General features: G+C 39.9%; 1 protein-coding gene across 2 annotated transcripts in view; it reads left to right on the top strand.

The window, feature by feature from the left end:
• Positions 1-19,147, top strand: part of rgs7a (regulator of G protein signaling 7a) — a 56,148-nt gene that overhangs the window by 473 nt on the left and 36,528 nt on the right. For both annotated transcript variants that reach the window (XM_020639200.3, XM_020639199.3), the window contains exon 2: positions 731-849. In XM_020639200.3, the coding sequence (XP_020494856.1) occupies positions 772-849 (78 nt within the window). In that variant the 5' untranslated portion in view covers positions 731-771. The remainder of the gene's footprint in view (positions 1-730; positions 850-19,147) is intronic.

Genomic DNA, 19,147 nt, shown 5'->3' with positions numbered 1-19,147 from the left:
AAAAACAGTGGTGTGTAGTAGAGCTAGCGTCCTCATGTTCGGAGCAGGTTGCATGACTCCGCTTTTTGCATGCGATGGGCTATTTAGTGTTGCAGACTAAAACCTCTCAACGATGTCGTGTGGGTTTCGTAGAAAGAAGGACGGAGCTGTAACGTGCATTACGGTATTCGTTTCAATAGCACGTTCTGACTATGGCTGCTCTGTTTCTAAGCTGCATTGTAGAGTAGCCTTCCTCCTCCTCCAGAGACGGTGTGTTGTTTTACTGCATCTGTACCGTTCCCAGGGTTCGGGTCTTCACCTCACCTTATATTTCCCTTCTCAATCCCAGGATGCACTTAGGTGCCTTGAGAGGATTGCTGCTGCATCCTTTGATGTCAACACAGTTAAAGGTTATCACTGTTGCAGACATTGATTTTGTGCACAATAAATCCATCTGGGAACAAGGGTATTGTAGCCCCTTTTCAAGTTGAACTTTTGCCCCGTTCGGTGGTAATTGTAACAGTAACAAAAACTTGAACAAAAAAAGGTTGTTTTTTTTTAAATGTCCTTGTCAAGACCTTGTGGAAAGTGAACACATGTGCAAACATGCAAATCTGTCCCATTTGCAAATGTCAGATATAACAAACATGTGATTAGGCTTCAAGTTATGGAAATTGTTCTCTTCTTGGCACGTTCAGCCTCCATTGTTCTTCTGGTGGACACAAATGTCTGTGTTTCTGTCCTCAAACAGGAGCACCTGACATTTCCTGTGGCAGATTAACTCACTGGATCATGGCACAGACCAACAGTGGCGGGCAGGGCACCAACGGGGTAGCGGACGAGTCCCCCAATATGATAGTGTACAGAAAGGTAAGGCTGATGCTGCTATTTTTAGTCCGCACGTGTCTGTGTGTTTGTGAGTGTGTGTGGAAGTCCTTTGCATTAATTTACTTGACGATGAGCTGCGAAATTGAAATTGCTCATACTAATGGCAAGACAGTGTTCTAGCTCCATGCTTGATTTAGGGCTGTACAGCAGCTTGATTAGAGCATGCATAAAACATGCAATGGTTTTTTTCTCACACAATATACATGACATGCAAGTGGGGTCCAAGTATGCTTACACACATACGCGTGCGCACACACGCACACACACACACACACACACACACACACACACACACACACACACACACACACAACTAACCCTGACATTCATGCACATATTTTCCTGTAATACCAGCAGCTTTTGTTGGATGGATTTTTGATGGAAGTGAATGGAGGCAAAAAGATTGTACATTACACCGCTTGAGGTGTATTTCTTCACTGTGAAATCTCACTCTACATTGGAGAGAAAGGGAAGGGAGTAAAACGCCCAAATGCAGAGACACCTTAATCCAGTCCTGCACCAAACATCAAACAGATTAATGAAATAATAATCTGCAGGGAACATTATGTTTGTTTACTCTCTGGCTTAAGGTCCAATTATAGCTTCTTTTAGGAAGTTTAGCACCTCTTTGTAAAAAAAATGGATACGTGCACCAGTGCTCACGTGCACACAGACTTGGTTATAATCTTTTCTTCTCCCTGGACAAATGTAAGATTAACCTACAAATAAGCCGTTTTGGATGTGCTTTTGCTACCATCAGGAGATGCTTCTGGTCACTGGTGGTGCTATTTATGTCTAAGAGTTAGGGATTTTTTTCTTGTTTTTTTTGTAGAATCCATGCTGTGTTTGTTTTAGTTGTTGCACATAAATTCAGCTGTAAAATTAATGTACCTCAGGTTATTTCATAATTAGGTCTGGATTTACTTTTTCTACTCAAATAATCTGGTATGGAACTGGAGAAACAACCTTGCCGGTGGGAAAGCTTATGCTTTAACACACTCTTACATGCACCAATGAAGTAATCGTTTTCTCGCTCACTTCTTGATGTCTCAAGCATTGAGTGAATCTCTGCATTTCATATTCTTCACCCTTCACTGATTGCACCCGTTCCATCTGCGACAGCGTCTTCACACTAGGCCGAGGATACGCTTAGCATGATATCAGAGATTGACGGTATTTTATAGCAGTCACAGCATGTTGGCCATTACTGCCAGTAAGGGACAGGATTTGCAGGAAGTGCTTCTCTGCTGGCAGCAGAAAGGAATAGTTTCGGTTTGAGATTGTTCAGGATCAACCAAGAGCAAAACGACAGATTCATAATTAGAGAAATCTAATAAAGTAGGTAAAATGTTGAGGATAAGCTAGGAAGACGACTGAGGCTGTTTCTGTCATTCCTTATAAGTTTTATTTGAAGAGGCACAGAAGGATATCATATTTGTAATTACATTTCATTTTGATACAAAAAGCTATAAAATATGCTAAGGCATGAAGACTAGCTTCATCCACATATTGACCTGATGCCTCTTCAGATATTCAATTACATGTGATCTTTCTTCCTTCTTCCTGCTATTGATCCCTTCGCCCTGCTGTTCCATCATGCTATGACACACATGCAAAAGAGCAAAGAATGCAAATAAGCCAAACACCTTAAGCCTGTACAGGCCTGTACACCATGTAAGGTAAACATTGCATTATGTGCAGCTTTTATCTTGCATGGTGCTTTATATTTCTTCAAAGTAAGGAGGCAAGAATAATTAAGTAACAGTTTGTTCCAAAGTGTTAGTTTAGTCATAGAGGTTTCATACTTCATCCAACGCTTCCCTTCTCACCACTTGACCACACATGGCCGAAGCTTGGCTCCGTTTACTGACTGACCTAGATACACTTCTGAGTGAAAGAACCCGGTGAAAGCATGATAGAAGAAATAGGGTTTCTGGAGTGGGTTTAACTTTTTTTTTTTTAAACTGCAATTGAAAGAGGACATGTTGACTCGGCCAGCACGAGCAGGAGCTCCGCATGCTTTTGAGCAGAGATGACTTGGCAGAGGTGTTGCTACCCACACTTAGATGAGGCTAATTCTCAAGTGGAAAATCAGCGTTTCATGTTCTTCTTTAGCTACTCTGTCTTCTTGTGAACCACCATTTTAAATGTACAGCGAAAAAACAACGTTCATATTGAGTAAAATCTCAATATCTGACAATGTGCTGGTAGTGTATAGTAGAGAAGGATTATGTAACTCGAGCAGAGGGAGTTTTATGGTCGAGGACAGCAGAAAGTGGTTTGATAGTTGTTCCACTGGGGGCATAACTATATCTTTTCACCCTCTCAATCTTTCCCTCCCTCTGGCCCGTCCACCCCTCCACTCCTGTCATTAACGTCTAATGAAAATGGATGGGAGTGCCGAGGTGTTGACCTGCCTGCAGTGAAGATATGTGCAGAGATGTCTGTTTTTTTCCTCTCAAGGATGCATACAAATATGCACATAGCTCTGAAAAACATTACAAATGTAAACAAACAATCTGAAAATGGGATTTATGTGAAGAAATGCATTTGGAAGAACGCTCAGCTGGTTGATGATAGGCTGATTTACTGAGATCAGTTGCTGCAAATTTCATCACTCACTATATGATTCCAATAAGATGCTAACAAGCAATGTGTCAGTGCTCATCCAGTTCGTGAAGACACGGCGATAAAATGTCCGATGGAGTGATTCGGCAGATGTGTTTAGCACGTCTGCGCTCCAGATCATTACTTACCATTTAAAAAGCCTTTAAGATGTCTTTCTACTCACATATTAACCATGTCAGGCTAATATCTCCAAGAGGGTTTTTTTTTCTTTCTGCCTGCTCACGTGTGTGCCATGAATAATGCTGTGATGCATACGTGAGCATGCTGTGTGTGTGTGTGTGTGTGTGTGTGTGTGTGTGTGTGTGTGTGTGTGTGTGTGTGTGTGTGTGTGTGTGTGTGTGTGTGTGTGTGTGTGTGTGTGTGTGTGTGTGCAGTATGTAGGGCAAATGTTGCTAAGAGAGAGTCGTGAATTTTTTATGCAAGCCTAAAACAGCTCTGGTGAAGTTCATTGGCGCTCAGTGTGAGGAAGGAACATCTTCTCTCACCAGGCAGCACGCTGTGTGTGTATGTGTGTGTGTGTGTGTGTGTGTGTGTGTGTGTCTGTGTGTGTGTGTGTTAATGTCTCTGTATGTGTGTGTCTGTGTGGGAGAATTTGTGTGCCGTTTGGAATCAACATTGCGGTAATAAGAGAAAAGAAAATGCACCGTGATATATTAAATGATCAGATTTGATATTTAGTGGAGATGGATCTGATTAAATATTTATGTTCCCCTTCAGCCCTCTTACCTCAGAAAGTGAAAATCCAATATTAATGCGTTACAACATTACAGTCAATAAAATTAATCTAACAATCAACCGAAAAGCCTGCAGACACAGAAACCAGCTTCTTAGTTAAGACTGTCACATACACGACCTTCCCTATTCTCGTGTCTCTGACACATTTTCACCTCAGATATGGCACAGCAGCAGGGATTTTTTCTGCATTGTAAAATTTCCTGTTACATGAGAGAAAATGTGCCAAGTTTCCCTGACTGAAATTAACTTTGCTTCTTGCACAACTTATAAATGTCAGTTCAATTTGAAAAACTCAGTAAAAATGGGTTAACTGTGGTTTTTTTAAAAGTCAACTATACCTATTCTCATTGACTTTGACACTCTTTTTTTTTGTCACTGAAAAGGCAACGCATTTTGTGCATCACATCCTCTGTTGCAAAAGAGAACACATGCCAAATGTTCCCAAATGGAAGTTTCTCTGGCCTCTCCCACTACATGGAAATGCCAACACGTTGCACACACTGCAGAAAAAATGTTAATCTCTGAAGACTTTTTGCTTGAGATATTCTCATTTAAGGTTTTGCAAGTTAGTTAATCCAACGTGATTTTAGAAAGTACTTTGGCAAAGAGAACAGTTCGTCTCTCTGGATTCCAGCAAATGTTTCAAAGAAGTTGATTTTTCCTCATTCTCCATTTTGCAGTAATTTCTTAAAAAAAAACATGACTTTAAGAGGTGCTTACAAGATAAAATAAATGGTTAAGATCACATTCTTGGCGGTTTACTGTAACAGCTGGAGTGTGATCTTTCTCTTTGGTGTAGTTTCTGACAGCTGAGGCACCAGCCCACTCTTATTTACATCTGAACTGCCGACGGGCATCCAGTAATTTTTCTTAAAGCTGCCAGTGTGGCTTTTGTCTCTGCGCAGAGCCATTAATCCTTTACTGTAGGCTTACTGTGTGTGTTTTTTTCTTTTTTACAGTGAGCAGATCCAACATTGTATCACACTGTTATTGTTGTCTCCAGTTGATACAGGAGGATTCTGTTTTACATCCATGTGCTTACATAAATATCAATAGCAGTACATCTTTGTAAGTAAGTAATTGGTCCCCAGTGAAAGTTAGTGTTATCTGAAGATGACAGGGAGGCAGAAAGAATGTGGGATGTTGCACATTTCACTGTGTTACAGTATGTAAACAGTTGATGGGTGGGTATTTTGGGGAAGCAATGTCTGAAAATGGAACAGATAGCCTCACATTAATCAGTCAAATAATCAGACTCTATTTGTGTAGCGCTGTTTACTCAGGCTAATACGAATGAGAGCTGCAAGACAACAAAACTCTATCAAAAGCCAAACTGAAAAGAAAAAATGTGTTACATTGTCAATCTTTCATATATGAAAAGCTAAATACAAGGCAAATGATGATATCATCAATAAATGATCAGATACATAAAAAAGAAGGCCAAATTAACATTCTAAAAAGTTAAATGAAATGAGGAATGATCTAAAGTCTAGCTATTTAGCTTGATAGAAGAATCTTTTGTTTTTGTTTAAATAAATCCATTTGAAAGATTACTCATAATCAGCCTTTGTTCCCTGATGAACACGTTTGAAAATGTTTTTCAATGTAGCTAAGCTATTTATTTTTTTTATAAGACACACATATCCACATCATGATTATGACTACAATCTAGTTTTCTAAAAGGCAATATTCAGGTTTTTATAAAGCATCTACCGAGGTAGGTTTTTAGGGGGTGTCCTAGGGGGGCATGGGCCTCTGCTGAAATCTGATTTACCACCCAGGCGCCCTCCCACAAACTTTAACTGTCTAACCGGTCAGAGTCGAGAAGCTACCAACTGACTGGCCTTATTTTCAACAGGCGGCTAGCAGCTTTTGTTGAAGGTTAAACTTCCTCTTTGAGTCCTTCAAGATTTAACAATGATTTATATGTTGCTACTTTGTGGTTATTGGTTTTTTTAAATCAAATAATCCACAATGACTTATGGAAGTGGTTGAAGTAGAAATTATTAGTAGAGATATGTATGGTAAATAAATGCTCTTAGACAAATGTGTGTGACTTCACACCACCCCTACAGAAGCCTGTGCTGCTTTTGAGCCACCCCAAGGAAAAAAAAAAATACCAGACACACCCTTGCTACATAAAATCAACATATTATTAACAATAAGAAATACTGCTAAGAATAAAAGTGGAGACGTGATACATCAAGAAGATTATTAACGTTTCTTTACCACTTGTTCTTCTCCTGCTTTCTCTGTATTTTCAGCTTCAGGTATCTATGTCCTTCACACTCTTAAAAAAGGGTGTTGAAGCTGCACTGTGAGATTTGAAACTTGTGACCCAGTAATGAAGTCATGAACAAACAAAATAACAAATAGGGCAAAGGTATTGGTACATGCTATTGATTTGTCAAGTGGATGTGTACAAGGGATCATTTTGCATCAACAAGACTTTCCTCTGCATCGCTGCAACACAGCACTAATACAGGATTGTAAGATGATGCAGAACTGCAGCCATTATTAATACACTGGGTCTTTTCATCTTTTTTTTAAATCTACGCTTAATCTGCATTGATTAAACCTACCACTGTACATGCTGGCCTGTTATCAATACAGTTTCCCAACCATCCTACATTGTTCATGAGTCATACAGTGGAGAGAACTGAATACATTTTCAGCTTTTTCTCAGTCAAGAGCCAGATTGAAGGGTTCTTGTGCTGCCTGTCTCCCTCAAGCTGCAATCAGAACATCAGGAAGACCGGGAGAAAGAGTGAGGGTGGGGGTTGGAGGGTGAGGTGGGATGATGCGTAATTGCCAGATCAGAGAGAAATCTTTCTGTGTGAAGTGGGCCTCTTTGTATGTCAGCTTGCCAGCCAGGCGATTTCTCTTCCTGTGTATGAAAACACATGTGTTCTTTTGTGCACACACTGTGAAGGGAAAAGTGTCCGTGTTTGGCAGTCACTGTCGGGTGTGGAAAATTGGCATTTACGCTGTGTGCATTTCAAACCATTTTGGCCTGTATTTGCTGACATCAATACCTAAAACGCCAATTACGGGGGCTGGCATTAGTGACACATGCTACAGTCGATAATTATGTACTGTAGGTGTGTCATCATACTACCCAGGGCTGAAAAATTCCAGCGTACGATGCTAAATCCGGAATGAAGATATAATGTATAATTGATGCATTCCACAAATAACACCCATGCCCAGAGGCCTTCTGAATAAATCCATGGTTTTGGTTAGTTCTTGTTTGTAATTGGTGGAACCATCAGAGTCAAGTTACTGTAACTCATTTACCCACACTGATTGTGTTTTTCTATATAGCTTAGCAACTAGTCAGCTCATTGTTGTAATAGTTTGACATCGGTTTTGGAATAAATACAACAAAACCTGATTGAGGCTACATCACATTAAATATTGTAACCTATCAGCCATTGTCAAATATGATACAGTATATCTGCAATGCGTGAAAGGCAACTTCCTTCAGGGCATCAAGACAACAGTTACTCAGTTTCAAAACATTTGAAACACAGACCAAGGCTTTACATTTCTGATCAAAGCAGTAATTTCAGACACTGAAATGAGGTTTGAGTGAGGAGACGGCGAGAGCAGATATCTTAACAAAATGCTAAATCTTCATCAGGCACTTAACAACAGGTTATCTGAATGCTCGATGGTAGATATACTCAGCCTGTTTTCCCTCCATGTGGATTGACTTTCGAAGCTGCTTAAGCCTTATCACATTCATATCACTGCCGATCTGCCCTTGAGCAAGGCACAGAATCCCAAAACTGCTCTGGAGCGCTAGCTGTGGGCAGCCCCCTCACTCTGAGACCTCGCCATTAATGCATGTCCATAGGATCCTGTTTGTGCATGTCTATTTCGGCCTATGTGTGTGTTCATGTTCATTAGAGAGAGTGTAAAATTGAATTTTCATTTGCACATGTATTATTTATATAAAACCTATATATTCAAGCTGAATGCAACAAATGTCCAACTTAGATGCCCCCAATTGGTAGTACAAAAATGACACTGTAATGCATAGCAATGCAACACCTGCAAAGCTTGCTAATTAACAAGTTATACTTGTACAAATCAAGTAAGTTATACTTGTACGAATAATTAATTAGATACAATATAATAAGTAGCTTTACAGATCCTTATAGGAGGGTTTTTTCCCTCATCTGATATCAGTTTTTATGCTAATGCTAGGCTAACCAGCTGTGGGCCCCAGCTGCACAGACAGACGTGAGATTGGAATTGATAATCCAAAATTCATAGAATTGTACATTTTACAGTAGGGAGCTAAATGAATAGGGTAACAGTTAAACATGACAAAATCCAACCTTCACAGTACTTGAGGTATAAGACAAGGTCAAAAGCCGAAGCTCCATCCTCCAAGTCATACTTTTTGTGGCCTAACTCGGGAGAATATGATGAAATAAATAATGAGCATAATACTTTATGAACGCAAAGTTGCATGGCAAAACGTGGTCTGTTGCTGTAAAATCCAGAGTTTTGACACAACAAACATGACGTAGATTTATGTTCATCTTTTACCTCAGGGCAAGTCAAGTGAGGTGCCAGATTAAAGATTTAAACGCAGACTTGACTGGGTTACGGTTTAGGGTGCTCCATGAAGACACTGAAAAGATGACTTAATGCTTTTCTCCCGCTAAGCTCTCCCCTCTATATGTCTGCCACAGCTGGAGTCTTTAGGCCTGTCTGTGCAAGTTATATAAGGGTCTAAGGAAGCCTGGGCATTAAGATAGAGGCTGAGTCAGGCCTCGCCCCTGTCTGCTGATTTAATTCCGGCTTAACATTCAGCCAAAGATTACAGGGGTTGGAGTTGTGAATGAATCCTCTGATATCTCTGATGTGATGGCTGTAATGGAGACAGAGATGCTCAGTTGAGGCTAACATGCAGACAGTTTTAATGGATTTCCTTTTTTTTAAATTTTTTTTTTATGAACACACTTGGTGTTTGTGTATCCATCCAAATCCTTGCTCTCTCCTTGTTTGTGTCTCCGTCCCTTCTTCCCTCTCCTCCCCTCCCCTCCCCTCCCCTGCCCTGACCCTCCATCACCATACACACCATCTGCATCTCAACTCTGTCCGTGCAGTCTCTGCCTCTAATGCACTCCCCCTGTTGCTTCTGTCTCCTTCATTCACAAACAACGTATACAATCAAATTTGCACAATTGTCCTGCAGCTGCATCCCTTCCAAATATCCTGTTAAATTGTGTCTAGAGTGAGTGAGTCCTCGTCAGATACTTCAAGACAGGTGTTCCTGTTGTGGCAAAACAACAAAAATGAATTAGTTTCCATGTATATTGTTACTGTTTTAACGCTCATAGGATCACCTGTGGTAAACCCAGCATCAGAAACCATCCCCTTTTTTCTTCAGCAAAAATCCCTTTTGATAATGTCAGTGCTTTTCAAATTCATGATTTAAATCCACAGTCTGCCAAAGGATGATACAATATTAGAGGAATGCTCTTCTCCAAAACCTGCACTGTATTTCATAGCAGCCTCTCAAGTCATTGCCAAAGCTAAATCATATTTGCATGTCAAGAGCCTTCAAAGTAAATAGAAATAAGAAAGCTTGTTATCTTCTTTGCAGAGTATTTCATGCACTGCCTCGCTTCTCTGCAATGGATTTCAGCAGCTCGGAGCAAGAATGTAGTCTTTCTGCACAACATCCTTTTACTTTTCCCAGCGTCTCTCTTTCTATCTCTCTCTCTCTCTCTGTCTAGACTTGCGAATGTTTTTCTTCAGTTTCAAAACTTTTTCATCCCAGTTTCCCTCTCTGGCTGTCTCTTGCTCTGGTGTTCACACTTTGCCCTCGCCTTTTTTCCATTTTTTCCTCTTTCTCTCTCCCCCGCACTCTACCCTCATGCCCTCTTTTTTTCATTTTCAGGTCTTTGATGTTTCCCATACACTCGTAATAGCACACTAACTTTGTGTCTTTGTCTCATACCCTGACACACATGTGCACCCTCCCCTCCTCCCTTCCATCAATGTGTTTTGCCTTACCAGTGAAGCATCCATCCACCTCTGCCTCTCCATCCCCTCCTCTCACATCCCTTTGCTTCTCTTTGAAGTCATCAGAGCCCCAGTTGGAGCTCCATGGCTCTCCAGTCAGCTTTTATCCTCACTCAGTGGAAAAGAAATGGAGGGATGTATTTAGACCCCACTAGAGCACAGTCATCTCTCCTCCTGTGTGCAATGATTCACTTGTGACTCATAGCTTTATTGGGGACTCTCTCTCTCTCTAAACAAACAAGCATTGGTCGTGGCATTTTTCCATCCAAATTGACTGGAACTGTAACTGAGAGTGCCGGCCTGATTGTCCCCCCTGCAGCTCGATGCCTCTCTTGCACAATGACGAGCCGTTCTCCCAGAAGCAATCATGTCTCGGTGATTAGCCTGCCATGACTGAGTGTCATCGCGCAAATCCAGTACTGAGCCAAAACTGAGACAAACAATTGCTCCAAAGGGTACATTTTCATATGTTTGAGGCATACATTTGCATTTACCAAACAGACAGGAGATGCACCTTTGTTCAAATATCCGACTCTGCTCGACTCGTCATTCTCACACACAAACACACTCAGCTTGCAGGTTGCAGTTTGGTGAGCAGCCTCCACCTGCAGCCTACTGAGGCTCGCAGCTTCACACCATTAGTTCAGCTTAGCGAGCACAGCAATCCCCAGAACAGCCTCATCTATAAACCTCAGGCGCCATCTTGACTCGACTGCTCCTTTTTTCTAGTGTGGTGCCTTTCAACACTAATGTAGAAAAGTAATGATTTCTAGCCATAAACAAACTGTTTTATGTCCATTTCTTAATTAGCTGGCAGATCTCAATTTCTTAATTAGTGTTGCAGATTTGTAACTGTCAAATTCAACATTTCAACAAATTCCACTAATTTTTTAAACCAAAAAACATTCTATTTTATACCAACATATGTGTCTTACCAGTACAGGGCTAGGTTGACAGATTTTTTTTAGTTATTTAAATGGAAGAAAGGAATAATGTTGGATTCAAATGTGGGTTTAATTAGCTTACCTAGCTGGTTATGTAATCTGAAGCAAATGCCACAAAGCTTATTCTATTTCCATATTAAATGATGACATTTGTAGATGAACTTGAAAGAGTTATGTCAGCTGTAAAATATGAGTGTGTAAAATAGGGTCTGTACGGAAGAAAACTGGCCTCATTAGATTAATACAAAGTCTGTCTTTCGTGTTCAGGCGGCCATGTAAACAAGATGATTAATCAAGGCTATTGTGATATTGCTGGAATTTCATTCTAATAGGTCCAGGCAAAATAATGTTCTTCAAGATGCATATGATAATGATAAGAGCTGTTTTAGCCATGCTAGCAGTGAGTGCAGCTGTATGTATTAAGATGCCTGTCTGCTGGTATGTGTCATTCTGATTGTTTGTTTATCTCTTAAGCTAGTTGATTGATTGCCATAAAGTTATGTACAGATGCTAATGTTCATAAGAGGAACAAAATATATTTGTTCCAGCAAATGTTTGCCCCAAGCGGCAACCTCTGTCTTTGACAAATGAAGCCAATGTTGAACGTTCACTTCGGGTTAGTTAAGTTCATGGATTGCTTTTAACACCCATGTTGAAATGCCCATTTTAACAGAAGAAATAGACATGTTTATAGCCTGGTACAAAACTGGTCAATACTGTGTTTGGCAGTAAAACAGTGACCGACAGGAAATGCACAAGCAAGCTGGCTTGTTTTGTCGTTGTGTTACAAGCTTACAGTTTAAAAGGCTACCTGGTCTTTTAATGCCTTATATAAAAAAACATCACAACTTTCCCACCACACTGTCATTAGAATTCCTTTGGCTTGAGGTACTATTATTTTATTTATATTAGTTCTCAGACACTGAGCTTGTTACAGTGTCTAACTGAGGGTCCAGTTGCCGAATGGCTGGGCTTTCTCATGCCATCCGTTGTGTGTCTGCGTGGTGGCTGGTTGGCATCCTGCTGACAACAACACCAGCAGTCTGTCAAATGCTTTTATCTCAAACACTAAAACAATGTGTCCAGCCCACCCTTATCTAGCAAAGTGACAAAGTGAGTGTGTGTGTGTGTGTGTGTGTGTGTGTGTGTGTGTGTGTGTATGTATGTGTGTGTGTGTGTGTGTGTGTGTGTGTGTGTGTGTGTGTGTGTGTGTGTGTGTGTGTGTGTGTGTGTATTCTGTATGCTTTTCTAAATCCATCCACATTAAAATGCTTCGGAGTCATTACAATGCACAATGAAGTATAACTGCAGACTCAATTTATATCAATGAGGGTAGGCAAAATAAGAGGAACACTTCTGACGCGATACAATAAAATCCATAATCACAAAACTGCATCCTCCAAAATGTTCATAAAGCTAATCAACACCTCTTGGAAACTTACAAAAAAAAAATACAAGATAACCATAAAGATATGATTATTTAATGATATATGAGTAATCATCGCTTAATTGACTGTGTGTAGCCAATTGAATTGGTTGTTCACACATGTCGGTCACAGCGTCAGACTGTCGGACGAGAGGGGAGGGGGTCTCCCGGGGGCAAGACAGGGGCGAAAAGAACAACTCAGAACTGGCAGATAAAGCAACAGAGTCTGATGCTATGATGACAGGTTTGTCCTTTAATATCAATTCTAGATGTAGTTGAGCATATTTAGAATATCCAAATAGATCATACAAAACAAAAAAAGAGCAACATTCTGCTGGACAGAAAACATGATTGAAGCAGTTTCGTTGTGTGCACAGAGATTGCACGAAAGAGAACTATACTACAGTCTCTTGTCGTACGCCGGTTGCAGGATATAAATGTCATCACCCCCACCAACTAACTTGTGAGGAGTTTCCCTGTATATTTCCTGCTGCGTTCTCACATCTGCTCATCCCAACTTCACTCTTCACAGGTAAAATTTCAGGAGAAATCAAGAGTGAAAAATGCAGCATTTTGTTCACACATGCAGTTCACCCTTCAAAATTTCAGGAAGTTTCCAGGAGTTTTGTGCATGTGTGAAAGCACCGATGTTAACACCAGGCTTAAAAATGATAATTTACTACCCGTCTGTGATTGAAAATGTGAAGTCTATTGCACCTACGCCAAAAAAATGCTTGTAGATGTGGTCAGAGGTTTGTTCTGTTGCACCTGTGATCACAACCAACAGTGATGTCACAATGTACTTACTCAACCTAGGCTTCATTTGCACATCAATGCAGATAGCTGACACTCAGATAGAATTGGTATAAATAGGACTAATTTCACACTTTTTATTCTTGAATAAAAATGATCACATTGCTTGTTCCACCGTTCATAATTAGAACATGCTGTTCATCAGATCCTCTGTCCTTTCTTTGCTGGGCTTGTAAACCTGTGACTGGACACTGTTAACAGTCTTTCTCATCTCCCAATAAAGCCCAGTCATAGATCTTGTGGACATGTATATTGGCAGCGTCGTTCATGCTGTCTGTGCTGGACAAAAGATAAAATGTGTTATCTGGGCTTTGAGAAGAGTGAAAAGTGACAAGGTCAGGTCTAACAATGCATCAGGATATGGTGGGAAGGGTGTCCCTTATTTCTTGCACCAGACTGATTTGATTTGTTGATATTAGTTCCCCTTGTCTGTAACATCAGCCGGGCGCTGTGTGAGCTGGTTTTGAAACAAGTTAGAGGAGGAGATGGTCTGCGTTACGGATAAGTGCACATAATTTTCATCATCTGGTTTCATAAAAAAAAAAATGCTATCTATAAAGTTTCCTGCATTAAAGTGTAAGAAATAAGAAATTTGTTAAGCCACTTTTGAAAAATTTCTCTCCCTTAAATTGTAACTATATGATAAGTTTACAACATGGGAACTGCTGCCAGGGATGACATTTAGCACTTCGATGTATCTAAAGCTAATGATGGTATAAAAAATCTTTTTACCTGATGAAAATCTGAATCCCTCCAAAAGAGACTTTTATTTTGAAAGATTCAAACTGTCATCAACAGTTTGATGAATTATACCTGATAATGGTTTTAATCTCGAGTGATTTCTGTTCAAGCAAAGGTCAAGCAAAGCCTATCCTTCATCTTCTCCATCGCTCTGTAGTTAAGTGTCACATGTGTTTAACAGCCTGCCTGTATCTGTTTATCCTGATGCTGTGTCCTCTGAAGTGTGCATGTGTGTATCCTGTCAGATCCCCAGTCCTTGTCTCGTCTCTGTTGTGTGCAGGCAGCAGAAGACAGAAGAATGTCAGCCTGCCAGTATCCAGCTGCTTCTCTCTTATTGGTATTCAGGGCACACAGAACCACCCTGAGTGTCTGTTGCACGTGCCAAGGAGGAATGTGGGAAATGAGGGATATGGAGAAAGGAGAAGGAGGAGGAGAGGAGTGAGGTCCCCCTCCCCCTCATGTTATTTGGACCTAAAAATAGACTGCATCCTCCCTTCTTTTTTTCTACTCCCAGAGCATCTAAGTTTCCACACCAAGCACCCCTCCTGTGGATATCCCTGTCATCCTCGTCCTCTACCTCCTTGTCTTTTTTTTTTTTAGTCTACATAAACATGGTCTCTGGTGCCCCTTTGATAAGACTCCTCAAGTGGAAAGCCAGACAGTTTGGACGCTGCTAACAGGCTCGCCTTGATGAAGGATTAACTATGGGGGTGATTTAATTTAACACCACAGTGTTCCCCTGGTCAGACTACACTGTCTAACCTCCAAAAATATAGACAGGATTATTAAATGTTCCCGAGTAGCCCGTAAGAGTCAACAACTGCTGATTGCTTATCACAAATTGAATCACAGCAGGATCTCTAAAAACAAGCCTTTAATTATTGTTCTATTAGGTTTTAAAAGAGATTCATTTAACAGTCTGTGCATGGCTGACAACAGATGATAGCATGCTCTTTTACACAGTGTCTGTATACTGTTGACACTTAGGTATGATTAGCCAGTTAGCTAAAATGAGGTGCAAATAAATTAAATCATACCAAATGTATGCTTCTATGAGATACTGTTTGTGCAAACCACAAAAATGATTAACTGTCTTATATTTCTGACATTGAGATTAGACAACTTTTGATGGAAAACTGTGTTTCGGTGCTACATATTTAAGTGGTCACTGCAATGAATTGTTTGGAAAACTTTCTGCACATCACATCTAAAAGTAAAGCAGCTTTCTTCTTCCTTTATCTCCTAATTTATGATAGTGTGCAGTTTGAGTGATGAAATCATGGTAGGTGGGCAGAAGGGATATTGGCTTTCAGTGGATTATGTTCTAGCACATGGCCAACCTTGGCTTAGTCATCGCGCCCACGGCCCGCCCACCAAGAAGATGAGAGTGAGAGAGAGTGAGAGAGAGAGAGGCCTTGCCCTATAGGAACACTATCCCAACACCAGGCAGGAACATTAGAACATGATTTTGGAAATACAGTGATCAGCTTAAGGTAGAGACAATGGATTGAAAAGCTTTTGGGCCCTGTGAGTACTACTCCAACATGATTCAGAGACTGATATGTGATAGTGATGAGATTGCAATACAATACAAACAAAAAGATGAGACTGACAACAAAAGTCAAACAGAACAAATGAGTGTTTGTGTGAGCGTGGGATGCTGGTCCTCGGGGTCAGAAAAAGCTCGGAGATATATTAGTCACTTAGCAGCAAATAAAAGTTTTAGAAAAGATTTTTCAAACATTAATCATAGTGTTACATTTGAATATCTCCAATGATACTCTAACCTTCCACTTAAACACAAACAGCACTTCTCCCATTACTTATCTGTCTGTTGTTATAATAATAATAACTAAGAGTCACTGACTACAAAACGTAGCGTCACATTTTATCAGGAACAGTACACTGAATGAGGAAAATGACATTGACATTAAACTATATAAAGAAGAATGGCCTTAGGATCAAGTCAACAAATCATGCTTTACTTTAGTTTAAAGAGGTATTTACCAATTTCTTTGGCCACAGGAGGGCAGCGCAACAGCCCTACTGTCAATGTAAACAAAAGAAAGATGGTGCATTTTTTAACCTAATCCTTGCAATTTACATATTGGGCAGAAACTGCTCTATATTAGTACTTATGGGTCATCAATCACATGGGTCACATTCATTATAGTAAGTGCATTTTCTTATTGGTCTCTGACCAAGGAATATTGTGCTTATTAGCTGCTTTATTTTCTCACCAACTTTACAAGATTGCTACTGAACAATGCAGTTTTAATATGAATAACTTTATAATTTTAATTGTCATATATTTCTTTTTGTAGTAGAACTTTCTGTAAAGTGTAAGTATAACATGTTTGGCTCAATACCAAGACTTTGGGCAGATGTCAGAAAATGGTTCTACAACAAACAAGTGCGCCAGTGCAGATCACAGTTTTTTACCTGATTTTACATTTTCTTATTATCATAAATTAAATGAAGAAAAACTAACTAACTAACTATTTCTGCAGGGTTACAAATGTGTGGCAGTAAACCCGCTCTTACACCACTGATAAGAATAAGATATTCTGTTGGGTGTGATGAAATGTCTAAGATAGCAATGGTCAAAATGTAAAGCTACTATTTATATCATTACATGGAGCTTTAATGAGCATCAGAACACAAGATTATGTTACAATCCATCAGAAGTTATGTGAGACTGTATTTTATACCACTGATGAATTATGATATGACTAACTGCTCTAAAATTTGCAACAAGCGCTGCAGAAATGTCAAAGGAGGATAAATGCTCATGTTCCTTTCCAGGAAGCAGGCATAGCTGGCTGACTACCTCTTATCCATGATTCTATGCTCGTCTCTTTCACTCTGTTAGCTGCCTGGCCCTTAGGGACGGAGATGTTGGGGAGTCTGGGGAAATATTGAACATCTTTCTGCTGCCATACGCTGGGGACACTGATTCTCTGGGGATGTGAGGGGGGAATGAGGTCACGTGTTCCAAAAAGCTGTAAAAGTGGATGAAAACACTGAGAGAAAGGGGCATTGTGGTGCAAGTGTCTGTTGGCAACCATCTGGCAAAACTCTAAATTCAATAATATATAATAATCTGTCCATCAAACCAGGAAACACTGCTCTAACTTCTGCTCCTTTGGATCCTTTACCAATGACTTTTAACTTCCAGCAAGAAATTCAATCTGAAAGCCACTTTATACCTTTAACATAATGTAAGGAATTTAATGATGCTGTCAAATAAAGGTTTTTTCAGAGGAATGATTGTATTAGTTTCCCTGAAATATAACTTAAGTTAGTGAAAAAGATAAACTACGAGCCTCTGGTAGAGCAAGGCCATGGATGAATTAGCTTAAGAGAAACGTCAAAAAGGCTGTAAACAGATGTTTTCCTTCTCACTCCAGCATTAATGTGAATATTTCCTACAGCTAATAAGACAAAGGCACCACTCACTGAGCTGTGATTGGTCTCTTCTTCTGTTTTTCATTCAAGAGGAATACGAACAAGCCGCTGAAATTACGCTCTGGATAAATATGATGTTTGAACTACGTCATATAGAAACTGTATCTTCAATGCATCTCTTTTGCACTATATTTGAAGAATAGGAATAGGGAGAGTGTGACGTTAGAATGAGAATAGGGATTTAAACAATGGGGACTACAGTACCTTTCACAAATGATGGCTGTCATGTCTGGGTAATAACCATCCTGGCTGAAGTCTTGCAGTAAAAACAGACTGTGATAGATGTCTAGTGCCACTTCACAAGATTGTGACCTCTTTTACATTTATATTGATTATTTTATCTTTAAAAAAAGAGTCCGTCCAGAGTCTGGGTAAAAGTGGGGGAGGTGAGTTATAGGTTTCAGGCTAAAGGTCTCAGTATTGTCAAAACGAACCTGCTCATCGCTCTTGTCATCCGAAGACTAGTGTCTGAAGTGTTAATAGCTTTTCAAAGGGACCCACTCATATGTCGGCTGTCATGTAGAGGGGTGAGATGCAACGAATCATGAAAACTGGGATAACCATGCACACTTTCAGACAGTCATTGCTTGAACAAATGTATGGTGTTAAACTAGGCCATACTCTCTAAAAGTAATCTGTTAAAAAAAAAAAAAGTTTGAAAGGGAAGTGGAAACCCCGTTCATATGCTCCCCTCACACCGGGATGTGTTCTGTCTGAAAGTGGTGTTCTTTTGATATTGTATGTTTTGATGAGTTACATAAATCATTGGGTGCAGCCCCAGGCTCCAGCTCCGGCTCCACAGTTGAAAAGGGGTTGAGGGAGCATTTCTTTTAAAGGATACTGACGTTTTTATGAGTCTGATGATCATTTATAGCATTTCATTATCAGCCTGCACTTTCACTGTTTGTAGATACGACTGCCGCACATCATTTAGTGCATGTTAACGATATATGATTATAGAATGCAATTAATTTTGCTTCATTAAGTCATGGCAGTGACATTTTTAGAACCGATCGTTTCACATTGATCTTTTTAAATAATGTAAACATAGTGTTCTATGACAGTAGACTCAATGACAATGAGTCTATAAACCATTTATGTTGCTATATCAAAGCTTTCCTTTGATGTTAAACACAGAACTGCAAACTGTATTTTACTTTGCCACTGAGCTACAGGTAGCGAAGCATACCATGATGAGCAGTGAAGAAGAAGACTGATAGTTATTTTTTTTTTACCTTTATTTAACCAGAGTATCCTGGCCAAAACAGGCAGCAGCTCAATAAACAACATTTCTGACAAATAATGAGCAGCCAAAAAGACATGAAATAACAAATCAAACCAGCAAATATTTGTCAAGATCTCCCACAAGCATAGATGTATCAGGTAGAACATCTACAGCCAGATGTACCTGCTTCCATGTTCTTTAACGTCCTCTTAAAATAACAAAATGAGACCAGCTCATAAAAACATGGATGAAAAT

Source organism: Labrus bergylta, chromosome 10, assembly GCF_963930695.1.
Source record: "Labrus bergylta chromosome 10, fLabBer1.1, whole genome shotgun sequence".
In the NCBI taxonomy this organism is placed as follows: domain Eukaryota; kingdom Metazoa; phylum Chordata; class Actinopteri; order Labriformes; family Labridae; genus Labrus; species Labrus bergylta.
The sequence above is the reverse complement of the archived record's forward strand: the minus strand, read 5'-3'. Positions and strand labels throughout refer to the sequence as shown.